Source organism: Canis lupus, chromosome 3 (assembly GCF_003254725.2).
Source record: "Canis lupus dingo isolate Sandy chromosome 3, ASM325472v2, whole genome shotgun sequence".
Classification (NCBI taxonomy): Eukaryota; Metazoa; Chordata; class Mammalia; order Carnivora; family Canidae; genus Canis; species Canis lupus.
In genome coordinates this window covers 58,773,033-58,798,034 of record NC_064245.1, presented here as the reverse complement: position 1 = coordinate 58,798,034, position 25,002 = coordinate 58,773,033, and the positions used below count along the sequence as shown (strand labels likewise).

At 52.6% G+C, this 25,002-nt stretch overlaps 2 protein-coding genes across 7 annotated transcripts in view; one reads left to right on the top strand and one right to left on the bottom strand.

Moving 5' to 3' along the window:
* Positions 1-25,002, top strand: part of PPP2R2C (protein phosphatase 2 regulatory subunit Bgamma) — a 947,578-nt gene that overhangs the window by 710,496 nt on the left and 212,080 nt on the right. The window lies entirely within an intron of this gene.
* Positions 13,012-25,002, bottom strand: part of MAN2B2 (mannosidase alpha class 2B member 2) — a 32,855-nt gene continuing 20,864 nt past the window's right edge. For 2 of the 6 annotated variants that reach the window (XM_049108014.1, XM_025437877.3), the window contains exons 12-19: positions 24,100-24,291; positions 23,346-23,598; positions 22,095-22,205; positions 21,823-22,015; positions 20,153-20,293; positions 18,617-18,729; positions 17,662-17,782; positions 15,947-16,225 (exon numbers count right to left, since the gene is read on the bottom strand). In XM_049108014.1, the coding sequence (XP_048963971.1) occupies positions 16,032-16,225; positions 17,662-17,782; positions 18,617-18,729; positions 20,153-20,293; positions 21,823-22,015; positions 22,095-22,205; positions 23,346-23,598; positions 24,100-24,291 (1,318 nt within the window). In that variant the 3' untranslated portion in view covers positions 15,947-16,031. Of the gene's footprint in view, positions 13,315-15,946; positions 16,226-17,659; positions 17,783-18,616; positions 18,730-19,140; positions 19,245-20,152; positions 20,294-21,822; positions 22,016-22,094; positions 22,206-23,345; positions 23,599-24,099; positions 24,292-25,002 lie in introns of those variants that run through there. The other 4 variants (XM_049108015.1, XM_049108018.1, XM_049108017.1 and 1 more) reach the window with 4 other exon arrangements.

Sequence of the window (25,002 nt, the reverse complement as noted above, 5' to 3'; positions counted from 1 at the left end):
GTATAGACGTTGGCAGCATAGGCCCGCAGGCTCTCCTGGGGAGGGGGCCGCCGTCACACCAGCCCTTGGGGAGGCTCCCGGACTCTTGGCCCCAAGGCTCCAGGAGCAAACTGCAGAGTGACATCGTGTCCCTGGGCCCCGCCACCCCCTGCAGGCATCTGCCCAGGGCTCTTCCTCTGCTTCTCCCTCTGCTGGTCACATGGAGGACCCCGGGTGCCCTGTAGGTGCTGGACACCCAGTGCCGGCTGGGCCTGAGAGGGCCTCATGACCCTCCCACCTCTGCTGAGATCCTGCTGTTCTCGGGACAGAAATGACGTTCCAGATCATGACACACGATGTGGGCGGGAGGACGTGCCAGCCTGAACCAGGGATCAGGGACGGCTTCCCGAGGGGGCACGGTGCAGGCCCTCAGGGTGTTGAGGGAGGCAGCTCAGTGCAGCCATGGGGTGACAGGGGAGGGGGTCCAGGGTGCGCCCTCGGGGCCTGCCTGGGCTGAGATGAGGGGAGCAGATGTTGAGACCAGAAGCTGAAAGGAGCTGCCCCCGGCCCCCTGGCTGGTCCTGGGCACCTGCCTGCCCACCTCCCCCCTCTGGCTGGGGGCTCCCAGGATGCAGCCGCACCTGTTTCTCATAGCTGTCTCCAGGCTGGCACACGGCAGTGCCCAGACCTGCTCCTTGAAAGGAGTGAATGAGCCTGGGCTGAGGGGCTTCAGGAGTGGGCGGTGGGGGTCATTCCTGGTGCCCTCAGGCAAGTCACCAACCCTCTCTGGGCCTCAGTTTCCTCCTCTGTAACTGAGGGGTGCAAGCTCGTTCCCCCCTTAAGCCATCTCCACAGGCAGACAAGTGTCCCCCAGAGGCTGCCCAGTGAGTCCAGGACCAGACTCCCCCACTGCCCAGAGTCACATCCTGCTGCTGCCTCTCTCTCCTGATGAGTCCAGCTGCCCACTTAGCAACGACCTCAGAAAGTTACCGAATCCCTAATCCCAGAGACTGTTTGTTCTCTACTGGGTTTCCTGCCTCTTCCCACAAAGGAGCTGGAGGCGGCCTGGGTGAAAATATCAAGTCACCAGCCCAGTATCCTGGACAAATCTGAGGCCTCAGCCCCCACCCCCTGGACTCCATTCCTTCCGGCAGCTGCTGTTGGGCCCCACTGCTCCCCATCCTCATGACCCGTTCCCTCTGCCGTGTTCTGGCTGCTGTGGTTCATCCAGCTGCAGTGAGCCAGCTTCCCCCCTCCACCAGCGCTGCCTGGCCACATTCTCCAAGCACCTCCAGCCTTTCCCGCCCCAGGCCCTTTGTCCATGCTGTTCCCTGCCTGGGAAGCACCTCTTTCCCTCTCTGTCTTGCTGAAAGGCTCTCAGAGACCCCTTCATGGCCTCCCACCCTTGCGTCATAGCATTCACTCTGTTAGACCCTATTATGTGTGTGTGGTTCACATCGTCCTCACCCACAGCTTGGCCTGCCATGAGGCTTTGTAGGGCTGCTGCAGGATTCAAACCTGAATGAGGAGGAGCTCTGCCTTTCTCCCTGAAGGTGATTGTATGACATGGTCGTGACCCCTGTTCCCTGGAGGACCTGGGTGGTCTCCAGTGTGCAAGGTATGAAGTTCAGTCCAGTACACCTCCCAACCCCACCTGTCACCTCATAGAATCAATTCACTCCACCTTGATCAGGGCATGGGCACAACCCCTGCTGCCTAACAGCCTCAGGGTTCTGACCTGTGAAATGGAGATGTTTTGGTCTATTGGAGGTTTTGTTAAGTCATCTGGAAAGTAAAGTGACCGTCTGTGTCTGAGTCAACACGTGTACTCAGTAACAAACAGCAGGTCTTCCCTCTCTGGGCTCTAGGGCTGGCTGCTCCTTGGACGTATTTTTAGATTTTTATCCCTTAATAAACCCTTTTCCTGCTTCTGTGCCAGGCTCTGGGTTGGGAGGCCATTGAACAGGAGATGTGCTGCTTCAGGATGCCCTTGCGGTGGAAGTCAGGCCTTGGCCTTGGTGGGTGCTGCCCACGGGGGACTGCTCCAGTTATTTGAGGGCTCCTGGAAATTGCAGAGGCTTACCTGGACAAGGGGGTGAAGGAACTGTGCCTCCAAGTACAGGAAGGAAGATGGAAGGGTCACGGGCTACGGGACAGAAAAACAGAGTGATCCAGGGAGCTGGGTGGGGTGGCCAAGAGGCCCGGGTGCTGAGGAGTTGGCTGGTTGTCCACCTAGACCTACTTTGCGGGCTAGAAGTAGGATGGAGAGAGCCCAGCCAGGTGTTGGTGCCATCACCCCGCAGTGTGGCCTCTGCTGGGCTTAGAAACGGTTGTTCTGAAGCCCATGGTCTTGGGGGGGGGGGGTCACAAGGGAGCCCTCACGCTGAGTGGGGATGTGCTGTGCTGTGGTCTGTGCCGACCTCTCTGAGCCTCAGGGGACAGACATGGAGAGCCCACCTCTCTGTGGGGCCAGAGCTGGTGGCGATCCACGCAGGTGGCTCCATCCCGGCCTCTGCCCATCCCTCTGAGTCAGGTCCCCGCCGGTGACAGCCCCATGAACAGCGCTGCACCTGAGGGCCTGGTTGAGGGGGCCATGTCCCCCTCCCCTAACAGGCCTCTTGAGGAGGGCTGGCTCCTGAGCTGCTGACTAGGGGGCCTCGGCCTCTCTGCTGTTGAGCCTCCGATGGGGCTCTGTATGGGAGGAGCAGGGGTGGCAAGTGGGCTGGACTGGCCCACCCAGGCCCCTCCCCTGCCTAGCCTGTGTCCTGAGGCGAATCACTCACCGCCTCAGGACCTCACCTTTCCTCTGCACAGCAGGGCAGCGTTGCTGCAGGTGGGGAGTGGCCATGATGGGAGCTTCTGCACTCTCCTATCTTCCTTTCTCCTGGGTGGCCTCCAAGGCAGGCGACCCGAAGTACGGAGGACACAATGGACACAGCCTGTGCAGAGGGGTGGCCTATATCACCTGATGTGACAGCCGCGCCATGGCGCCCTGCGTGTCCAAGGGCTTTCAAACACCATCCCACTGAGTCCTCACCACGGCCTGCTGCCCCTGCGCTCTGGCTCCCATTGCACGGAGCAGGAACAGAGGCCCAGGGAGGGGAAGCAGCTTGCCCAAGGCCACCTGGCCCGCAGGGGCAGAGCTCCCAAGTCCCTGCTTTTCTTAGGGTCGGGTCTCCTTAGCCCATGTTTGCTGTCATAAGAGACTGTCCAGCAAGCAGAGGCGAGATTGCTGCTGTGAACATTGGGGTGCAGGTGTCCCATTGTTTCACTACTTTTGTATCTTTGGGGTAAATACCCAGTAGTGCAATTGCTGGGTCATAGGATAGCTCTATCGTTCACTTCTTGAGGAACTTCCACACTGTTTTTCAGAGTGGTCGCACCAGCTTGTGTTCCCACCAACAATGTAAGAAGGTTTCCCCTTTTCCACATTGTTGCCAACATTTGTTGTTTCCTGTCTTGCTCATTTTAGCCATTCTCATTGGTGTGAGGTGGTATCTCATGGTGGTTTTGATTTTCTTTTCCCTGATGCCCAGTGATATGGAACATTTTTTCATGTGCTTATTGGCTATGTGTAGGTCTTCACTAGAGAAATGTATGTTCATGTTTTCTGCCCATTTCTTGACTGGATTGTTTGTTGTTTGGGTGTTGAGTTTGATAAGTTCTTTATATAAATCAGATGGTTTCCAATGGTGTCAAATATAAGAACAGTATAAAATGAGGAGGAGGATCCAGAGACAGGCAGCTCCAGATGGAGGGTGGTCATCCAAGGCCTCTTGGAGGAGGTGACCTTTTAGCTAGGATCTCAATAATAAGAAGGATGCAAGGAAGGGAGTCCCAGGCAGAGGTCACAACAGGTATAAGCCTGGGAGTGAAATGAGCTTGGCGTATTCTGGAGCAGTGAGGAGGTCAGTGTGGCTGGAGCAGAGAGCGAGGGGTGAGGGCAGGGATTTAGCTGGAGAGGGGTCAGCGGTGATACAAGATCTCCCTTCATGCTCTGTGGAGCGTGCCTTTGGGGGTCAAGGTGGAAAGCAGGAGAGGACTTTGGAGGCTACTGCGGTGCCCAGCTGAGCCTTGCCACTGCCACCAGGAGGAGCTGCAAATATTTATTCATTCCAAGACCACTGAGAACCTTGCAGGAAAGGATGGGTACACATACAAGGTTGCATCAGGGGCGCAGGCATGGCTGAGGTAAAATGGGGAGGGGCTGCAGAGTGCCAGAAAGATTAGATCAGGGGCTCTACTGGATGATCCAAGGAATGATTGTGTTCCTGGCACGATGATGGCTCTGTGATTGTGTAAGAAATAAGCCTGCTGAAGAGAAGGTGGTGGTTGTAATTTAAATTCTCCAGAAAAAGAAAATGAGCCTGAGGGAAGAGGGAGGAATGAAGCCAGGGCAGCAGAATTGTGGTAATTGTTGAATCTGAGTGATCCCAATGTTGAGTGTGAGTAATAGTTTCCATAAACCTAAATCTGAGCCCTCTCCTCCCCCGCCAAGGTTTTCAGGTGAAGTGATCCATTGGACACATTGGGAGTGACCGTGCCCTTCCATGTTTAGGACCTTTGCCATTCCTGTCCTCCCATTTCTTCCCCCTTCCCTCCTGGTTTCTGCAACTTTTCAGGGATGGGGCTGAGGAGCTGGGAAAGCTCCTGTCTTGCCCCGCTCTTTCTCATGACGGCCACGAGAGGGCGCCATGGGCCTAAGGCGGCCGCTGTCCCTGGTCCTGAAATTCTGACCCGCAGGCGAACCACGTTATGGGTCCCTGAGGGGCTGCTGCCACATTTGCTGGTTCTTTGAAAATACATTTACCCTCCAGAACTGTGCTCCAAGACTTTTACATCTCTGAGGCTGCAAAGGGAAGGGACCACTAAGTCCACAGTGTTTTCCATGGCTGCCTCCGCTACTGGGGACCCTCCCCTGGCCCCCATATGGTGCCTCCAGCCCTGTCCCTGTTTTGTCACCTCACTGGCTTCCCAGCCAAAGTCCTAGGCAGGTGCATTGGGTGGGTAGGGCCCAAGTCACATACATGTGCCCTAGCTGCAAGGGGGGCATCTTCTACTCCATTCCTCTAGTGGGAGGTGAGCTCAGATTCATAAGGCAGAGGATTTCCAGACTAAGAGGGTTTAGCTGCTGGGAACCTAAAAAAAGTAACAACTATCTTCTGTGCTTGTAGGAGGCAAAGAAGCATGATGCCTCAGAAGAGGCAGGGCTGGCACCATGAAGCTGCAAGGAGACTTTGTTAAATGCTGATACCAGATGGTGCTTGTTATTCCCTGGCCTCATAGAATCCTTGAAGCAATCCTGGGAGGCAGGAATGATTCCCATTTTCCAGATTAGGAAATGAGCCAATGCTGCTAAAGGCCATTAGCTGGAAGCTGATGCACAAGCCCGGAGCATGGCCCAGACGCCAGCTGGGTGGTGTCCAGGGGGGAGTGGAGAGCAAATGATGTGGCTGCCTGAATCCACCACTGCCTGTCTGCTGTGCAGGAGGCCAGCATGTGGGTACTGAGGCTCACATATCGGATGCCACTCTGGGGCACATGAGGGTACCCACCAACCTGGTGTGAGATGAAGGGAGCAGACAGAGGCAGCTGGGATTCCCAGTGGAACCAGCAAAGAAATGGATGTGGGGGCCTTACCTGGGTCAGGTACAAAGGCCCCCTGGGTGGCACCCCATCCTGACTGGCTGTCCTATCCACTGGCTTCCCCCTGCCCTCCATGCTGTCTCCCCCCATATCATGCTTTACACTTTACATAACATGTGGAGCAGCTACACTCCTCAGACCCTCAGCCCAGCCCACAAGGCGGACTAGCCCACCTCCAGCAGGAGAATGAGAAGACATCTCCTGATCAAGGGTTGATGACACAGAATTCATCCAGGCTTGCAAAAGTAAATTTTGGAATGACCTCACTTGTGCTTGAAAGGCATGTGATGCTCTAGAATTCAGAAGCATCCTTGGGTATAAATGGAGAAGTCATATGAACACACTCCCATGGCCTAGAAGAGCATGATCAGATAAAGAATAAACAGTGGTGTTGGCCACTGCCAAATCTGCTCAGCTTGGGGTATATAATCTTTGAACGTGGTCCTAGATTGTGGAGCCTGCCAACCTCCTATGAAAAAGCCAATAGAGTGACACAGAAAATGTGGGAAGGGAGTCAGCTTGGCTGTCATCCTCACAAAGTCATGGCCTCCTGAGGTGCTGGGGCCTGGTGCTCATGGCGCCTCCACTAGCTGCCCTGGGGCCCTGTCCAGAGCGGTCCTGGGGACTAGGGTAATGGGGATGGGGAGTTAACTGTAATGTTAATGGTACCTAAGGCTGAATGGCCCTGAGGCCTACGGTCCATGATTGATGATGGTATCCAAATGCAGGATGGAAGATTTTATAAAAAATATTTTATTTATTTATTCATGAGAGACACACAGAGAGAGGCAGAGACACAGGCAGAGAGAGAACAGGCTCCCTGCAGGGAGCCCGATGTGGGACTTAATCCCAGGACCCTGGGATCACACCCTGAGCCGAAGGCAAACGCTCAACTGCTGAGCCACCTAGGAGATTTTTAAGATTCTCTAACCATGTTGTTTGTGTCTCAATACATTTCAAAGGTGAAATGGTTGCACATATTTATAATTAAGAAAAGTGAAAATAGCCTGGATGTCCAACAGTAGGAAGTGGGCTTCCTAAATGATGGCCTGTGTGTGGGATGCTTTAGTGGAGGGCTGTGAAGAACTATGCTCCTCAGTGACAAGCGGGGACCCCACTTGTATGTGTGGGAAGGTGCCCCAACACACACATGGAGATAGAGGTACTGAGAGAGAAGGAGAAAGGGAGAGGAGCTGAGAGATGAGGCATACACAGGGAAATGAAATAATTAGAGCTGGGTTTTTTTGAGCATCCAATGGGTCAGGCACTGCACTCAGCATGCTGTGCTTGTTCCCACCTCACCTCCACAACTTGCAAGTTGACAAGTGGCCACAGGGACTCAGATCATCTCAAGGTCCTGCAGCAGGAGGACAACTCTCAGTCCTGACTACCAGGGTCTACTGTTCTCCTGGGGGAGGCAGAGACCAGCTCCATGGCCACTTGTCCCAATCCCCATGGAAGGACTGCAGACAGCTCCTCTCTGCCCCATCCCCCTGTGTGGCACCTGGATTGAATGGCTGCAGTTTCTTGCTTTCCAGAGCTGGTGGTCACTTTGCAAAAACAGTTTGCAGCTACCTGGAAAAACTGAATTCACTCATGCTCTATGGGTCAGTGGATCTGCTCCTGAGCATATGAAATTCTTGGCATGTGCACCAGGAGATAGGGCCAAACCCGGTAACACCAAAAATGGGGAGCTTCCCAGATATGCATCAACAGTAAACTAGATAAGGGAAGTGTGGTTTTTTATGAGATGAAATGCCATGGGCCAGGGAAAATGAGTGACCTTTAGGGGTACATAGCATCACAGAGTTTTCAAAACACAAAGTGTTCAAAAACTGTCCGGTGGCCAAAAGCAAGACCTGCTCTTTCATTTAGATTGCAAAACCAGGCAAAGCTGAATGATGCATCCTTTAGAAACACTGACAATAAAGAAAGCTATGGACTTGTTGATGGAATGTTCCATATGGTGGTTACCTTAGAAGGTGAAGTGGATGAGATCCCAGTGAACTCCTGCTTCAAGGGGAGGGCCATAGGGGGCTTCAAGTGTCCTAGAATATTCTATCTCAACCTGGGGGTGGGGTGAATGCACAGAAATTAATTACATTACTTTTATGTGCATGTAGGTTTTGTATAGACAGAGAGGGAGATCTGTGTGTTATATACTGTTACATATGTGATATATTATCCATGTGCATGAAAGGATAGGGCCAACAGTGAACAAAGGAAGGATGATGTCTGTGCCTGGGAAACACAAAAGCATCATTCCTGTCACCTGTACTTCATCCCTGGGTCGAAAAGACACTACTGTGAACCCAGATCCTAGAGGGAGTGTGGCTCAGGGTGCCAGCGAAGGCTAGGCAAAGTCCAGAGGTGCTGTGATGCTGAGCTAAACCACTGCAGGGAAGCTTAGGCGGTGGTTATGCAGCCAGCACCTCACGGTGGAAGGCAGACCCGCACTCTACTCTGTGTCTTACATAAAGTCAGGTTTCCCTCTGCAGGTCTGTTGACTAAGACAGACAGCTTCCTTTGTGTGGGGACAGATATGCGATATTCCCAAGGATTGTTGAACTTGAGGCTCGACTAAGCCCAAGGAGGTGGCGTTTAGTGAAACACTTGTTCTAGAAGAGATTTGCAGAGGTCAGCTTCCTCCTTTTGTCTGATGAGGTGGGTTTGCCTATCGTCCTGAATGGTACCTAACTTGCTGAGTCTTGCAGCTCCACTTAACGTGGACAGAAGAACCCTGCAGAATCTTAGCACAGAAAAGGGCACATTTTTTCCTTAGCAAACGTCCAACCCATGGAAACAGCAGCAGGTTTGTGCAGAGCTTGCTCGGTCTGGTCAAGTGTCTGTCTGGGGCAGGTAGGGGACAGAGGGCCATGCCTTCACAGAGACACCATCCTTGCCCATGTGAAAGTCACTCTCAGGTCTGCAATGGCTTCTCCACTGGGGTGTGGCTCTTCCCCCAGCCCCCCACTTCACCCCAGCCTCCCAGGTATGTGAGGCCTGAAGGAGGCACTCATTGTCTTCCAAAGGGCTTTGAAGCTGCCGGTGGGGAGGGGGGCGGCAATTCAGACCCTATTTCCAACCAAAAAGGAAGGATCCCTGTCTGCTCCCAACTTTCTCCACCAGCTCAGCTCCAGAGGACTTTGTCTTTCCCAGAAGATCAAATTCTTCCCGTGGGGCTGCAGGTTCTCCCTACTGACAGATGCTGCAGAGCGGCCCCAGAAATGCTGCCTCGTTGGTGGAGGCTTGCAGCTCTGGTCTTGGGCCGCAGACCAGCTGCTGGAAAGGCTTTCAGCTGTAGCTGGCAGGAAACTGCCCCCACACCTCCACACCTCTGACAAGAGTAGCTCCCCCGCCCCCATGGGGTGTGGGGCCTGGGAAGCAGCTCAGATGACCCAGCTTGTCCCATGAAGCAGGAGCATGGACTGACAGGAAAGAGAGCCACCAAAGAAACAGCCTTCCAAGGAGGTTCTGTCCTTTGGCCCCTGCCCAACCTCCCACGGGTTGGTAATTGGGTGTGTAGCGGCCACCTCTTGGCCAGGAACAAGAAGGCCACACCCCAAAATACTGACCCATGTCTTAGGGATCATAAAGCTGGAATGTTCCTCTCCATGAGGGTGTGTTGCTACCCCACAGGCTCTCCTATGGGCTCTCATCTTCACCTTCCTTAGACGCTGAGCTATCTTGCACAGATGCTTGGGAGGGTCTGTCTCAGAAGGAAAACCTCCACGTCCCCAGTGTGGATTGCCCCTGAGGAGGGGGAGAAGGAATCCCAGTGTTTCCCTCACCCCAGCCCCACTGGTTTACTGAGATAGAGAAGCAGATACAATGGAGGGGCTCTGGTCCAGGGTCAAGCATGGCAGTCCTGGAGGATGGCAGAAGCCTGGCTCCTGAGGATGTCATGGAGCTACACTACTACTTCTGGACTGTAGACTCTAACATTTTGGGCTCAACCTTAGCCCCTTAGGCTCCAGCCATCAGCAGTCCATTGAGCCAATTTTTCTCTTACTTGCAGCCAAATGCTTCCCTAAATGATATGCATTTACTTGCACACACACGTCCCCACAGAGACTCTCATAGTGGACAAGAAGGAAGTGTGGGCAAGAGTCTCTCTCTGAGACTAAACACCACTGGCCAGCCACATCCTTTCCTCTGTGGTCTGTAAGTACCAAAAGGAGCAAGTTCATACAAAGTAACAGAAGCAAATAAACGCATAACTGAAAACCACATCCCTGTGGTTGCATCTTTGGGTTGATTCCAGATTTGTTTTGTTCAGTCTCTACTGCTAAATAATTCTTCAGTGAGTATGTTTAGGGATACGAGTTTATTGTTCCTTCTTCATCTAATGTACTGAACATAAGTCCCCCCAAATGAAAATGCTGCATCAGGGAGGAAGACAGAGTTTGTAGCTCTTGCTGTCTAATGTCACACAGGCTTCCAAAATGCCACACTGGTGCCTGCAGGTGTTCACCCACCCCTTCTCAGGACCAGGAAATACGTTATGGATTGAAGAACATTGATCTACAAAATTCAGGCCTATTACCTCTCACAGTGCATTAGGGAAAACTCACATATTTTTAAAGCATGTATAGAAAGCTCATTTCAGAAAGCTCTACTAGTGCACTTGTGTTTCAACAAATGCCTGAGTGACACAAACAAACCAAATCGCATTACAATTCATCCCAGGGGCAGTATAGCTGGGGACCTACAGGGTAAATTACCTGCATGAACAAGATGCTTTCAAGGTGTGGTGGGTGTGAAATCAGATATTCCTGATTTGCAGGCCCTAGGAGACAATCTCTGGATTGTCTGGATTGTCTATCTCTGGAAATTACTGTCCGCAGGGTCAGAGGTAAAAAAAAAAAGTGGGGCATATTTCTCCTCCATGGGTCCACTCTCCTCTGCACCTATAGGCTCAATGCAAAGAAATAGGCTTAGAGCAGTGGATGCTTATCCAGGGTCAGGGGCCTGGCTCTCTTCCCAGCTCTCCTGTAATTGACTCAGAGATCTTCGGCAAGTCACTGTACCTCCCTGGCCACAGTTTTTTCTGTGTCATCTCTGAGGACCCCTCCTCTTCCAGGGATCCCCAAGTCCCTGCATGTGGAGTCAGTCAGAAAATGAATCATGAGATGTAGGTAGGTGCCAGTGCCTGAAACACTGGGGAACTGTGGCAAGTGATCTCTCTCCCGGGGGCCTCCATCAACTGGGTACAAGTAAGCCAGGCTTTGCTTTCCTCTTAGGCTCGCCACATGCATTCAAACTGGTAGCTAAATCCAAATGGTCAACCAAGTATCCACATTGTTGATTTTGTTCTAAAGGGTTCCATAGAGGCAGGAAGCTTCCAGGGCACCTGTACAAAGCACCAGCCCCTATGGGGGTGTTTCTCCAGAAATTTGAGGATCTATAAGGGAATTGCCCACAAGGCATGGAACCAGTGCACAGCTGATGGGAAGGGCCCTGAGAATAATGGCAGCTGTCACTGCTTTGGTGCCACTGTGTGCTGGCCATGGCATTCAGACCTCTGTAGATGTATCTAAGGAAACTGCAAGGTCAAGGTTGTGGTTGGAGTTTTATAGCAGAAGAAGGTGTCAGGTCAACAGCAGAACTGCAGTCTGACCAGAGTCCTCCAGTTGGCCACAGTGAGGCAGGGTGTGGCTGGCTCATCCCAGATCCAGACATCACACCTGGAAGCGAGGGAGCTCCAGAGGGGTTTCTGACATATCAGAGGTGTTCAGTAAGTATTGACGGTGGTACTTGTAACAGAAATAATGCTAGTGAGATGGCTCCAATATGCCTTATCTCACTAATGCTCACAACAATCCTCTAGGAGATGCAATTAATTGAGGCTCAGAGAGGTGGAGTGACCAGCCCAGGGCCAATAGCTTATGAATGGCAGAGTCAGACCAAGCCCTCTCCCGCCACACCTTCATTAAGCATCATGGTGGTTGCTTCCTTTCCAACCTCAGAGAAGGGAAGGTCAGGGACCCCAGCTCAGGAACCTGAAGTTGCATGTTTCTGGGATGGTCTTGTCAGTCCACAGAACCATGGAGATAATAACATGTTGTTGTTTTAAGCAACAGTTTGTGATGCAGCAGTAGGGAACTGGGACACTGACTCCGGTCCCTTCCTTCTCCTGCCTCCTATGCCTGAAGTTCTTTCCTCTGCATTTTCATGACTGATCCCTTCCTTTCAATGATCTGTCTTCAGAAGGCACTTCTCAGGGATCCCTGGGTGGCGCAGCTGTTTGGTGCCTGCCTTTGGCCTGTGGCGTGATCCTGGAGACCCGGGATCGAATCCCACGTTGGGCTCCTGGTGCATGGAGCCTGCTTCTCCCTCTGCCTGTGTCTCTGCTTCTCTCTCCCTCTCTCTGTGTGACTATAATAAATAAATAAATAAATAAACAAATAAATAAATAAAAAAAGAAGGCACTTCTCAGAGAGGCCTCGCTGAATCTCATTCTGGTGGCTTTTTGGTTACCTTTGTGCTCTGTGTTCACAGGAATGAGATCTGCTATGGGTGTTGGCAGAGCCATATCCTCGGTGCTGTTGGTGTTCAGCAATTGGCTTTCCATCTAAATGCCAGAATCATGATACAGAGACTCTTATAAACATTTTAAATTTAAAAAGTCTAAATTGGGGTATAAATGTCATACAGTAAAGCTAACAGATCCTGAGTATTCAACGTGATGAGTTTTGACAAATGTGTATGCATGCCATCACCTCAGAAAGATCTCTTGCTTCCTGTCTGGTAGACTGTCCTCTGCCTCGTAGAGCCAACCATTTCTGATTTCTGAAGAGCCAACACATCAATTTGCCTGATCTAGAATGCTGTATGAGTGGAGTCTTCCACTGTGTCCTCTTGTGTTTGACTTCTTGGGCTCTGCGGGTCCATGAGACTCATCTGTATTTTTGCACGAATCAGTATTTCATTCTTGGACAGTTTTTTAGAATTCCATTTTCAATTTTCTGTGGGCTCTTCAGTCCTGTCTCTGTCTCTCATTAAATTTTCAGCAATTGCTCTAGGATTGTACTATATACATCCTCAGCTGTTCACAGAGGACTTCGTCAATCTTGGGCCACTTCAAACAATGGAAGCACCCCACAAACAGAAAGGTAGACTCCCTTCATCCTTTTTGCTATTGTTATCGTATGTATTATATCTAAGGTACATTATAACCCCCGCAATGTAATCAGTTCTCTGTGCATAATTGCATGCACTGTAAAGAAATGAGGAGAAACAAGTTTCTTACATTTACCCATGTACTCACCATTTCCAATGGTCTTCATTCCTTCTGGAAGGTTCAGGTTTCCACTTTGCATGTTGATTGTCACTCTGGAGGGCTGCCTTTAGCATTCTTTGGAATGCAGGTCTGCTAACACTGTATTTTCTGAGTTTTTTTTTTCCTTCATCTGAAATGTCTTTATTTCATCTTCATTATTGGAGAATATTTTCATGGAAGATAGCATTTTTTCAGTGACAGATTTTTCCAGTACATCCCAGATGTCACTCCACTGACTTCTGGCCTCCATTATCTCTGATGAGAAGTCAGTGATGGTCACACGGTCCTTCCCTTGTCTGTAATACATCTTTTATTTTCTCTTGCTGCTTTTGAGTGTTTCTCTTTGGTTTTTAGTAGTTTAACCATGACATGTGCCTTGGGATATTTTTCATTGTATATGTTTCTTCCTGAATTGGGAACATTTTTAGCCATCATTACATTTGTCTGCCTTGTTCTCTCTTGTCACACTTTCTGTGACAACACTGACCTACACTTGTAGACTCTGGTATTGTCCCACAGACCTTGAAGGTCTGGTTTACATTATTTTGATATCCTTCCTCTGTTCTTCTGATTGGGTAGATTCTACTCATCTCTCTTCAAGTTCAACTGAGGATTTCTTGTAGAATATGTACTTTTTTTTAAAGCACATTTTGTGAATTTTTTTATCCCAGATACTATATTTTATTTTATTTTTTGAAGATTTTAGAATTAATTTATTAGAGAGAGAGAGAGAGAGAGAGAGAGAGCATGAGCAGGGTGGAGGGCCAGAGGGAGAAGCAGACTCCCCACTAGCAGGAAGCCTGACATGGGGCTCGATTCCAGGACCCCTGGATCATGACCTGAGCCAAAGGCAGATGCTCAACCAAGTGAGCCACATAGGCACCCCACAGATACTATAATTTTAGTTCTAGATTTTCCATGTAGCTCATTTAATAGTTCGAGATTATCTATATCAATTTATCATGAACATATTTTTCTTTACATTCTCAAGCATCATGACAAGAGTTGCTTTAAAAGTATTATTTAAGGGATCCCTGGGTGGCGCAGCGGTTTGGCGCCTGCCTTTGGCCCAGGGCGCGATCCTGGAGACCCGGGATCGAGTCCCACATCAGGCTCCCGGTGCATGGAGCCTGCTTCTCCCTCGGCCTGTGTCTCTGCCTCTCTCTCTCTCTCTCTCTGTGACTATCATAAATAAATAAAAATTGAAAAAAAATATTAAAAAAAGTATTATTTAAAAAATTTTGTTCTTTATTAAATACACTACCCCCAATGAGGGGCCCAAACTCATGACCCCAAGACCAAGAGTCCCACACTCTACCAACTGAGCCAACCAGGCACCCCATCTGCTTTAAAATTATTATCTGAAAATTCCAACATTTGGGATCAGCTGACTCTCTTTTCTCTGAGTTGAGTTTCTTCTCCTATCAAGTAATTTTGGTTTCGGTCCTGAATGTTGTGAGTACTAGATAGTTTGAATTCTATTCTGTTACTCCTGAGGGTATTGCCTTTTATGTACATTTAACATGTGAACTCACACTGTAAGATGTCTCCCTTGCAGAGGGGAGTGGCTAGAATCTCAGTGTGGTTCTCGTACACTTGCTGGGCTATTTGGTGTTTGCCTTGTGAAGCCAGAGTTTTGGGTAAAGCTCACACACAGAATTTGGTGCTCCCATGTATGCTTTTCTCCTCATTTCTGTGCCAGTTTCCAGAAGTTGAGTCTGCTTATTTCCCAAAGCTCTGTCCACTTCAATTCTCTCTCTCTCTTTTAAAGATTTTATTTATTTACTTGAGAGAGAGAGAGAGAGAGAGAGAGAGAACGCATGAGCAGGGATTAGGGGTGTGCGGGGGAGGGGCAAAGGGAGGGGGAGAAGCAGATTATCCACTGAGCAGGGAGCCTGACCTGACTTGGAACTCCATCCCAGGACCCTGAGATCATGACCTGAGCATTGAGTGCTCTCGAATTAAATGCTGGATATTGATCCTGCCAAGTGGCAATAGACCCTTGCTGGAGGGATGGGAATGGGAAAAGGCTAAGTCACTCTATCCTGTTCCCTGTGTTGGCTTTTCCAGGGTATCTTGAAATCATTTAATGTCTTATTTGCTACCTTGTTGTCTCTGTCCCCAACAGGATGGAACCCAAGGCTCCAGGGCAGGTTCTAGCAGTTGTATAGGAACTCAGGGATGGGACAGGGAGGAAGTTTGGGAGAATGGAAGGGAGATGACAGGGAGGGAAGAGGAAGAAAAGAGGGGAGAGAGAGGGAAGGAGAAAAGGACAGGAGGGGAAGGGATGGGGACTGCCCAGACTGAGGCACAGATCTCCTCCAGACCCTGATCCTGTGGGTAGCTCCTCCCTGCAGGCTGGCTGTGTCTCACACAGGGTGTGTGTGGGAGAACACTTGCTATTATGCTTCACCAGAATTCCCCAGAGGATTCTCTTCCATATAGGAGGCACCCTGGGTGTCGACATTTAGATTCAGCCCATAGAGCTGAAGGTGCTGGGAATCCCCTTCAGGCTCCGACTCCCACCCCGGGTCCCTGTCCTAGGAGAGGGTCACATGGGACCGGGTACTTGCACCATTTACAATATAGTCCATGGAGGGCCACCCAGGAGCCCTGAAGTGAGAACAGAAATACCCCGCAGATCCTGCCGCCTGGTCTCATCACCCAGTCTGTGGGGCTCAGGACTCAGGTCAGCCTGCTCTTCGCATGACTCTTGACCGGGTCTGGGGCAACCTTTCCATCCTGAATGGACACCAGGCCCTCATGCTACCCACAGGCTCTGAAGGCCCTTGCAGTACCCACCCCTCCCACCCCATCATTAGCCACACAGTAGGCCCGTATGTAACACTGGTGACCTGGGTGAGAAGGGATGGGGCCTGTATGGCAGGTACCTTTGCTGTCACGCTGGGTATTTCACTGCCTTATGGGAGCTTTCTGAAGACTCCTGCACATGCATGGGGAGTGTGGATGTATGTACAGATATCACCCAGGTTGGAGGATCACAGAGGCCAGCTCTAGTGCCTGAGGAGACTGTGTGGGTCTGTTTAATGCAATTTTTATTTAAAGCACAACAAACCCCCCAACCTGACCATTTTCTACATTAGCCTATCAGGCAGACAGCTGTTCATCCCCCATCCCTCCATGCTTTTCCATGTTCTGGGTCGTCTTCCTTTTTCTGGGATTCCTGGGGCCTCCCTGGGGCCACAGAGTCTGCCAGGGACTCATGGCTACGAAAGTGGATAAAAAATGTCCGGATTTCCTTCGGGTAGATGGTGACCTTGGTGCCTTGCAGGGGTGTTGAGTGAGATCTGGAGCTGCCTGGGGGAGCAGAGGTGGTCTGTCCTTAGAGCCACCTGCTTCCCCAGGACATTTCCACCCAGCATCCCCCTCATATACCACACCTGCCTCCACTCTGTTGTGGCTCCTTCATGAAGGCCCTTGGGTGCCCCCCTCCTCCTGGGACTCCCACTGCCATGTACCCCTTGTATTCTGGCTCTCCCATGAGGGTAATAGGTAGGTGGTCCTGGCCATACATGGCCTCATTCCCAATAGGGTGTAGCACTCGGTGCCTAAAGCTTTCTCACTCAGGTCTTTGGGTGGGGCCTGCACTTTGTATTACTGGGCTCCACTAAATTCAACCTTGGCAGGGAAATTTCTTCATCCATTCATCCCATGGATCATTCCACCCATGATCCTTGGTCCATCCATGAATCCATTTGTCCTTTCACCCATTCAAAAACTCATAATTCCATAGACCCATTCATCCATCCACCCACCCAGCCATCCATCCTTCACTCCATCATTCATCATCTAATCCTCCATCAATTATTCACCCATCCACCCATCTATCCATTCACCACGTATTCACCCATCAATCAATCCTTCTACCCATCTTTTCACACAAATACCCAATACCCTTCAATATACCCAATTATCCATCTATTCATCCATCATCAATCTATCATCCTCATCCATCTACACATCTACCTGTCCATTCATTTATCCATCAATTCATCCATCCATCCATTAATCCACCATCTATCCATCATTCATCACCTCTTTACCAATCCATCTATCCATCCACCTATCATCTATCACCTATCCATCATCCATCCAACTGTCACACATCCATCCATACATCCATCCACTCATCCATCATCTTATCCATCATCCATCAACCATCTACCAATCCATCCACCCTTTCATTTATGTATTTGTCCATCCATCCATGATCCATCCATCCATCTCCACATGATTAAGTGTCCAGCAATGTAGATGGCACTATGCGTGTACAGTGCACAGAGAAGATCCACAGCAAACAGGAAAGAGGGGGAGAGGACAGCAGAGGAGGAATCTGATCCAGCCCTGGACTTCACAGAAGCTTGAGTAGGAGCAGGTCAGAGGAAAAGGGACAAGGGCCATGCAGGCAGAGGGAAGAGCATGGGAAACACTGAGAAGCATGAGCTGCCTGTGGTCCCCAGGAACTGATGGTGTGTGTGCAGTGTGAGGCACAACATGGTAGGTGTCAGAACCCCCTGGAATATGCTTGCCAGGTCAGGACTCAGCCAGGACAGAGGCATAGGGTGTGGTCTCCAGACACACATGCAGGTGTGCACACACACTGACCTGTGCAGATTCAGAGGAGCTAAGGAGCCTGCTCAAGGTCCCACAGGCCATAAGGGGCAGAGCTTCTAAGCCAGGCTATGGGGTTGCTAGGATACCCAGGCAAGGTCCTGAACCAGGGGCTCCCAAACCTCTGTGGTGGGGCGGCTCCTGTGTCCTCCAGCTCCAGCGGTGTAGTGTGTTCCCATCCCAGGTCCCTGTCAGTGAGCGCTCCTCCACTGCCCCCACGGACCCCAGCCCCTGCAGCACAGCCTGCAGAAACAGGAGCACAGGGAGGGTGAGCTACTCCAAGCCCCAGATCAGAGCAGGTAAGGCAGGAGTAGGGGGGGCAGTCTCACCCTGGGCACAACACACTTCCTCCTTAATTCTTACTGCAGATCCCCAGACAGGAACTGTGTCCACATTTTAGAGATGAAGACACTGGCCAGGGTCAGCATGCTTCCCCTGGCACTGTCCTGGAAGAGCACACTTGGGGGTGGCAGGCACAGGAGCTGCCTCCAGCATCCAAACCCCTTCTCCCTGGTGTGGCTCAGCAGGCAGCAGCCCCAGGGATGAGGCCAGGCATCCTTATCCCTCCCCTGTGTCAAGTAACCACAGACCCAGCCTCCTGTGCAGGGAGGGAGGCAGGCAGCCCATTCTGGCCTGAAAAGGAAGGGACCTTCTGCTGTCCAGGAGACAGGGAGGTTCTGGAGAAGCTTCCTGGCACTGACAGGAGAGAAAGCACAGGGGGCATGGGCTTTTTTGCCTCTGCCTTCCCAGCTTCTGCTGCTACATCTGATTGGGAGGCCAGTGTGGTGGGTCACCACAGGGATGAGCAGAAGCAAAGAGCCAGCACGCTGACCAAGGCTGGCAGCAGGACAATATGACCCAGGAAGGGAGCAGAGGAAGTAGAAATGCAGGAAAAATGCAGGAAGAGGGGGGCAAGGTGCCCTTGTGTCCCAACAGCACCCACACCAGGTTGAGCCAGAGCTCCCACAGGCATCTCTTTGCCCACGTCTTTGCCAGAGGGGATTTTCACCCTGGGCTTGTGTCCCTGCTGGGGCTTCTTAGACAGGAAGCCTGTCCCAGGGATCTGAGGGCACTTACCTGCAGATTGACCCTCACTGGCTGAGATAGGACCGGGTCTTCGCCTTCCTCATACAGGTGGTGGAGCCGCAGCAGGACACGGCGAAGGTCAGCCTTGGCCTTCCCTCGATGGCCTTCAGGGACAGAAGGACCCACATTGGCCCCAAATCCTCTAGTCAGGGCCCAGCACTTCCTACTCCACACCTCCCTGGGAGGCAGCTGACCCGGTCCCTTATTGATGACAAGTAAAACAGGCTCATAGAGGTCTGGTCACTTGCCCAAAGACACAGCTGGTGGGCACCAGACAGAGGATTCCAGCCCAGGTCTGGCAGCCTCCGAGGCCTCTCCCCACACCCAGGGACTAATGCTGAGGGGTGCCTGCAAGTCTCTGCCCTCGTCTGCTGCTGTGCTCCTCACTAGGCTCATCCTTAAGCCTCCCAGTGCCTGCTGGACTGCTCTTCCCTGCCCCCTGTGTGCTTTGGTGTGGCCCCAACCCTCCCAGGTCAAGGCACAGGGAGCAGGAGGGATGTAGCCCTTGCACAAACTTCTTTATCCCCGGGAAGGAGGAAGCAGGTGCTGAATATGGCCTCCATCAGCTGGGGACCCTGGTGGCCACAGTGACAAGGGCCATGAGCTGAGCCCACTGGACCTGTGGCACAGGGGAGAAAGGAACGAGGCTGTGTTGGGTCAGGGGAATGTGGGCTCCTGGGTCCTGCAGAACAAGGGGTTTATAAAATCTCTTGGATGTGTTCCAGGGTGGTGGTTGTGGATTCAGCCCAAGGGTTGGGCACGTTGTCTGTGTCCTGTTGGGGGTGTAGGTGGGGGTGGGGTTGAGACACGTTGATGTCCATGACCACATACCTACTTCATAAGGTGGCCCTGAGCTCGAGGACAGCAGTGGGGGTGTCTCACTGCATCCCTGAGGCTCCTCTCCCTCTGCCACTCACTCACTGCTCCCCAGGGAGGAGGGACTTTCATTCAGTGAGTCTGGGGACACCCCAGACATTGTGTGTCAGGGCCCAGCACTTGACTTGGCGGCTTCCCTGTCTAGTCTGAGAACTCTGTGAGTCCAGGGTCCTTGCCTACCATCACCTCTGCTGATTACCCACCGCCTGGCACAGGAGACAGTTGTTCAGTGAATGAATGGAAGCCCCGGATAGTCAGGCTTCCTGAGTTCAGAGGATGAGTGGGACTTAGTTGTTCCCAGCTCCAGGAGGAGTCCCTGAGGAAGCAGACTCCACGGCAGGCTAAGCATCCGGCAAAGGTGGACGATGGTTGGGGTTTGGTGGTGGGGATAGAAGGGATCCTCAGAGCCTGGGTGTGGACAGGTCCTCCTCTGGGGCCCTGCCGACTGGGTGTCCTGCCTACTGAGGGACCCCGGTCCCCCCACTGCCTCTCTGTGGGCCTGGGTCTCCCCATTGGGCAGATAAGGGGAACAGGGGACCATGCAGAGCCAGGACAGCTCTGAGAGGAGCCCACTTTGTCCGGTGATGGGCGTGGGGCCAGGTTGACATGGGGAGGGAGGAGTGACTCTGGTTCCCTGGACACCCGACTCACGTTTCTGGAGATCCTGCAGGTGCTCCGTGTGGTTGGAGCTGTAGTTCCAGCCCGGGATGCTCAGGATCTGCAGGTGAAGACTTGGGGGCAGGGTCACGGCTTCTTGCTGTCGCTGGGAGCCTGGAAAAATCTGGGCAGACTCTGCAGGGCAGACACACAGAGCCAGGACAAGGATTGGGCCCCGCGCCTCCTCCTGGCACCGGGAGCTGTGTACACTCTGGCCCCCATTCCGGGCAATCCGGCTCCTGCCAACTCGTGCCCCTGAGGGAGGACAGCCTGAAGCCCCTGCTGGTCCAAGCGCCTCGGGCACCCCCGTCTAGCCTTTGCCCACGGACATCCTTCCACCTGAATGCCTTCCCTCCCACACGGCCAGGGGCCCACACCACAGAGTCTAAGAGTTGGAAGGATCCTGAATCTCTAGGTCAGCTGTTTCCAAGTACAGATGGGGAGACGACCGCCCAGAGAGGTGATGTGGTTTGTTCTAGATCACAGGGCAGGTTCACACAGAGCCTCGGTTTCAATTCAAGGTCTAGGATGCCAGCTCCTCCCTTGTTAGGTCATCCTTGGTCCCCTGCTCAGAAGCACCCAAGGCCCTCCTTCCAGGAGAGGACCTGTCCCTTGCCCAGTCTCACTGCCTCTGCTCCCTGAAGCCTGGATCTGTATGAGCATGGCCCCCCAAGCCCATAGCTCAGGAGAAATCCTGCAGGAGAGGCCTGGCCCTTGCCCATCCTCAGTGTGCAGCACACAGCAGGCACTCAGCCCGTGTTTTGTGCACGTGTGAGCAGCAGCCTGCCCGCTTCTACAGCCCTGGGAGGGTCCTGCTCTAAAACTGAAATAAGATAAATCATAACCACATTCTCTTCCAAACCTCTCAAGTGAGTAGAGAGGAACAGTTCAAGGATTAAGGGAAGGATACGAACTGTATCTAAATGATTCATTCTTTAAAAGCTGCTGCAGAGTACCATATTTACACACGATCATTACTTATTGTTTCTCATCTTCAATTATTTCTGTAAAGACATAGGCGGTTTTAAATCTGAAGAAGTCTGACCGAGGGACGCCTGGGTGGCTCAATGGTTGAACATCTGCCTTTGGATCAGGGCGTGAATCCCAGTGTCCTGGGTATAAGTCCCACATTAGGGTCCCCGCAGGGAGCCTGCTTCTCCCTCTGCCTATGTCTCTGCCTTTCTCTGTGTGTCTATCATGAATAAATAAATAAAGTCTTAAAAAAAAACATCGAATTTTGAGTGGAGGCAATGCATGAATTTTGCACATCAGACCATGAACTTGAACTAACCTTGCCTGGTGACAGCACACCCAGAAATCAAATAAAACAAGTCTTTTAATGTTGATCTACTAGGGGTGAAGCCATCGAGCCATACATGTCATATTATGGAAGATAAAGAGTCATCAGAGCAGAAAGTGAGGGATACTCAGGGAGAGGATACAAAGCGGAATCTGTGATTCTCAGAAGTGCTCGCTACTCCATGTATAAGCTTGGGTGAAGCCTGAAAGTATTTGCACACACTTTGCCCACACATTAAACGAGGGCTTGGATCAGAGACCCCTGAGCTCATTTCTGATCAAAGTTTCCAGATCATGGTGGCCCACACGGTCCCCAGGTCCATCCCAGCCAGGGGGGCTCTTTCTAGGGGTGAACACTCCCTTACCATTCAGCTCTCTTAATAGCACTACGGGTGCGTGCTGCAGCGCTAGCCCACACCTCTGACGCAGGCGGGTGGTGAGAGACTGGGGTCCCAGCAGGAGCCAGAGCACAGGGTAGACAGTGGAGGTGTCATTCAGGGTGAGATCATAATCCAGAGCCCAATCAAAATTGTTCCAAAGCCGGCGATGGAGCATGACCTGCAGGGAAGAGCCGTCTGACCGGCCCCCCTGCCCACCTGCTCCCACCCCTGGGTGACCAGCAGGGCCCACTTCCTACCTCCACCTGCCCGTTCTCTTGGCTGGACACGCCGTGTGCCTGCTTGGACAGCAGCACCAGCCTGCTTCTGCCGTCCTCAATGAAGGCGGACTGAGCCATGGGGTAGTAATTCTGTGGACACAAACATTGCCAGGCTGGCGGTCGTGGAAGGGGACAGGAAGGCCTCTCGGTCCGGGTCCCCCTCCGGCCACCCCACACCCTCCACCCCACGCACAGAGCACCAGCTCAGGGTGGAGAAGGGAGACAGAGGTTAGAGGCTCTGACGTTGGACACCAACAGACTGTCACTCCAATCCTGCTCCACTGCTTCTGACTATATGAGCTGGGGACTAAGCCCACTCAAGCTCGGTTTCCCCACCAGTACAAAGGGCCCAAAGACACACTGTGCACAGTCCTGCAGGAGTGAGGAGGGGGTGTGTGGGGTCCAGCCTGATAGGGGAGCTGGGTGGAGAGTTGCTCCAGAGAAAAAGGGCCATGTGTGTTCTGGGAGAGCGGCCCCTGTCCCAAGGCTGAGTGCTCTCTGGAGCCAGATGTCCCGGGTGGACCCATGGGAACTGTCAGCAGCCCCTGCACAGCCCGTGAGGGCTAGCATGGTAGGTACGAAGGGACCTGAGCTCAGAAGCATGAGGAGGGTGGGGACACATGCCTCTGGGTCCCCTCAGGAGGAAAAAGAACTGATTACTGAGGGCACAGGAAGGCCCCCAGCGGGGGCTTCACCTGGATTGTCCCCCCTGACCCTCACAGCCCTGGGTTTGTTCCCTTTCTCGGGTCTGCAGGGAGCCATAGGGAGGCCGGCCCAGCTCGCCCAGGATCACAGGGCCAGAGGCCTAGGACGTGGGAGCCCATCTGGCTTCTGGCAATGCTCAGCGCTTGGAAGAAGCTGCCAGGGAAAGTCTCTGCCACAGCACCTGGGATGGGTCAGGCACACTCAACCTGAATCTCAGAACACCCCACACGAGGCGTTCATTCTCCACAAGAGGAAACCGAGGCACAGTAAGGGACAGGGACAGTCTAGTGCATGTGGTGGCCCCGGATTTCAGACACTGCAGGTGGCCCAGCCTGGGCCTCACTCCTAACGGCACAGGTGGGCAAGGGGGCTCTGCTGGAGTTTTGTCCAGAGGCCTCTGCCGCTCCATGGTGAAGCTGCAATGGGCCTCCTCCTCCTGTCTTCTGGAAAAGCACCATCAGGGATTCCCACCCCCACCCCCCCGCGCTCCGGGACCGCAGAGCAAACAGGCATCCTAGAGCATACCCGGGCGATGCCATTGCTCGAGTATTTCTGGAAGACTCTCCGCTGCATCTGGTAGCCGTTGTTGTCTGAGTGGAGGACCTGCTTGTTGTGGAGACTGGTGCTGGTCCTCAGGATGGCCTCGCGGTTCAGCTCCAAGGGGCCCACCCGGTACTCCTGCTCGATGCGCCGGCACAGCAGCTCTGCTCCCTGGGCCAGGGGCACGTGGGCGAGCCGGGAGTAGATGGCATATGTGTGATTCCTGTCCCCCACCTTCCTGGTGCAAAATAGGGAATGGGTGGCTCAGGCTCTGGGTTCCTTTGGAATGCCCCTCCCTCCCTCCCCTCACTCTCTCCCTCCTCCTTCACTCCTTCCATCCCTCCCTCACTTCTTCCTTCCCTCATCCAGGGCAGGGGGGCAGGGGGGCAGGGAGCATTACTTATCAACATAATGGAAAGAACCTGGTCCCCTGATGATGTGGAGCTGGGATAACGTGGAGCTGGGGTGCCTCACCCGGATGGCTTAGGTGTGTGCTCTCATGAAAACACAAGAGTCCCCTCATTGTCCCTGTCCCAGCTCTGAACCTGGACACCCCGTACAAGGTCCAGCACGTGCGATGGAGCCAGGATGCCCTAGGCCAGAGCAATCACGTCTTCCTCAATCTCCCCTCCAGAAGGACCATGTGCCAAGCACGGGCCCAGGAGCAGGGATCCGGCACAAACATGGACCCTCGTTCCCTTCCACACTTGCCGGCAAGCACCTAGGAGCCTGAGCCCACCTGTAGAAGTATTGCCGGATCTCAGTCATGAGCTTTCCCGCCACAATCTGCATTCCCACACTGTTCCATGGGCGCTTTGCAGAGTCGATGGGCATAAACACAAAATTATCAGATACAAAGCCATATTTCAAATCAGCATTGGCATGGTATTCCATGAACTCCTGGGTCACCTGCACTGTGCGGTTACTCCCTCTGCAGAGACAAGAAATGGGACACAGCATTATCTTCGTGCACACATGTCCCAAGCATGGTCCTCTCATCTGGAAGCCGGTAAGAAGCCCTCTATGCAGACACCAAGCTCCACCTGAAGTGAAGAAAAGTGATCTCTGCAGAGCTCAGTGACAGTCAGGAGGCCACTCGGTGACACCCGTGCACTTGCCTCAGATAAAGCCCCTGGGAGTCGCCCCTCCCCTGAGCCAAAACTGCCTTAGATCTTTCCATGTGCCAGTGGGGATCCCAAAACAGGAGGGGGACAGAGGCCTCACCCTAGGCCCCTGAGAGCCTATAAGAAGCAGTCACGCTGCCCCAGAGGAATCATCCCAGGGAATGGTGCCTGCTTATCAGGCTGCCTCCAGGGCCACCCTATACCTTTCAGAGGTACCCCAAGGAGGACCCACAAAGACTTTGTCATGCTGACCCCAAGGTGTCCAGATGTCAGGAACCAGCACTGTCAGTCATTTCACCTTCTCCTGACTCTCGAGGGCAGGGAATATTAGCCCGTTTTGCTACCGAGTCACCTAAGACTGGGGCCCTAACATCACTGGCATAGGATCACATGTCTGGGAAATGCTCAGGCCAGGACTCAGGTTCTGACTCAACTGTATATTCTCGCTCCTTCTATTCTGTTCCAATGTTTTGCTTGGGTCGGAGGAGCGGGGAGGAGTGGGTGGGGACTCAGAGCCT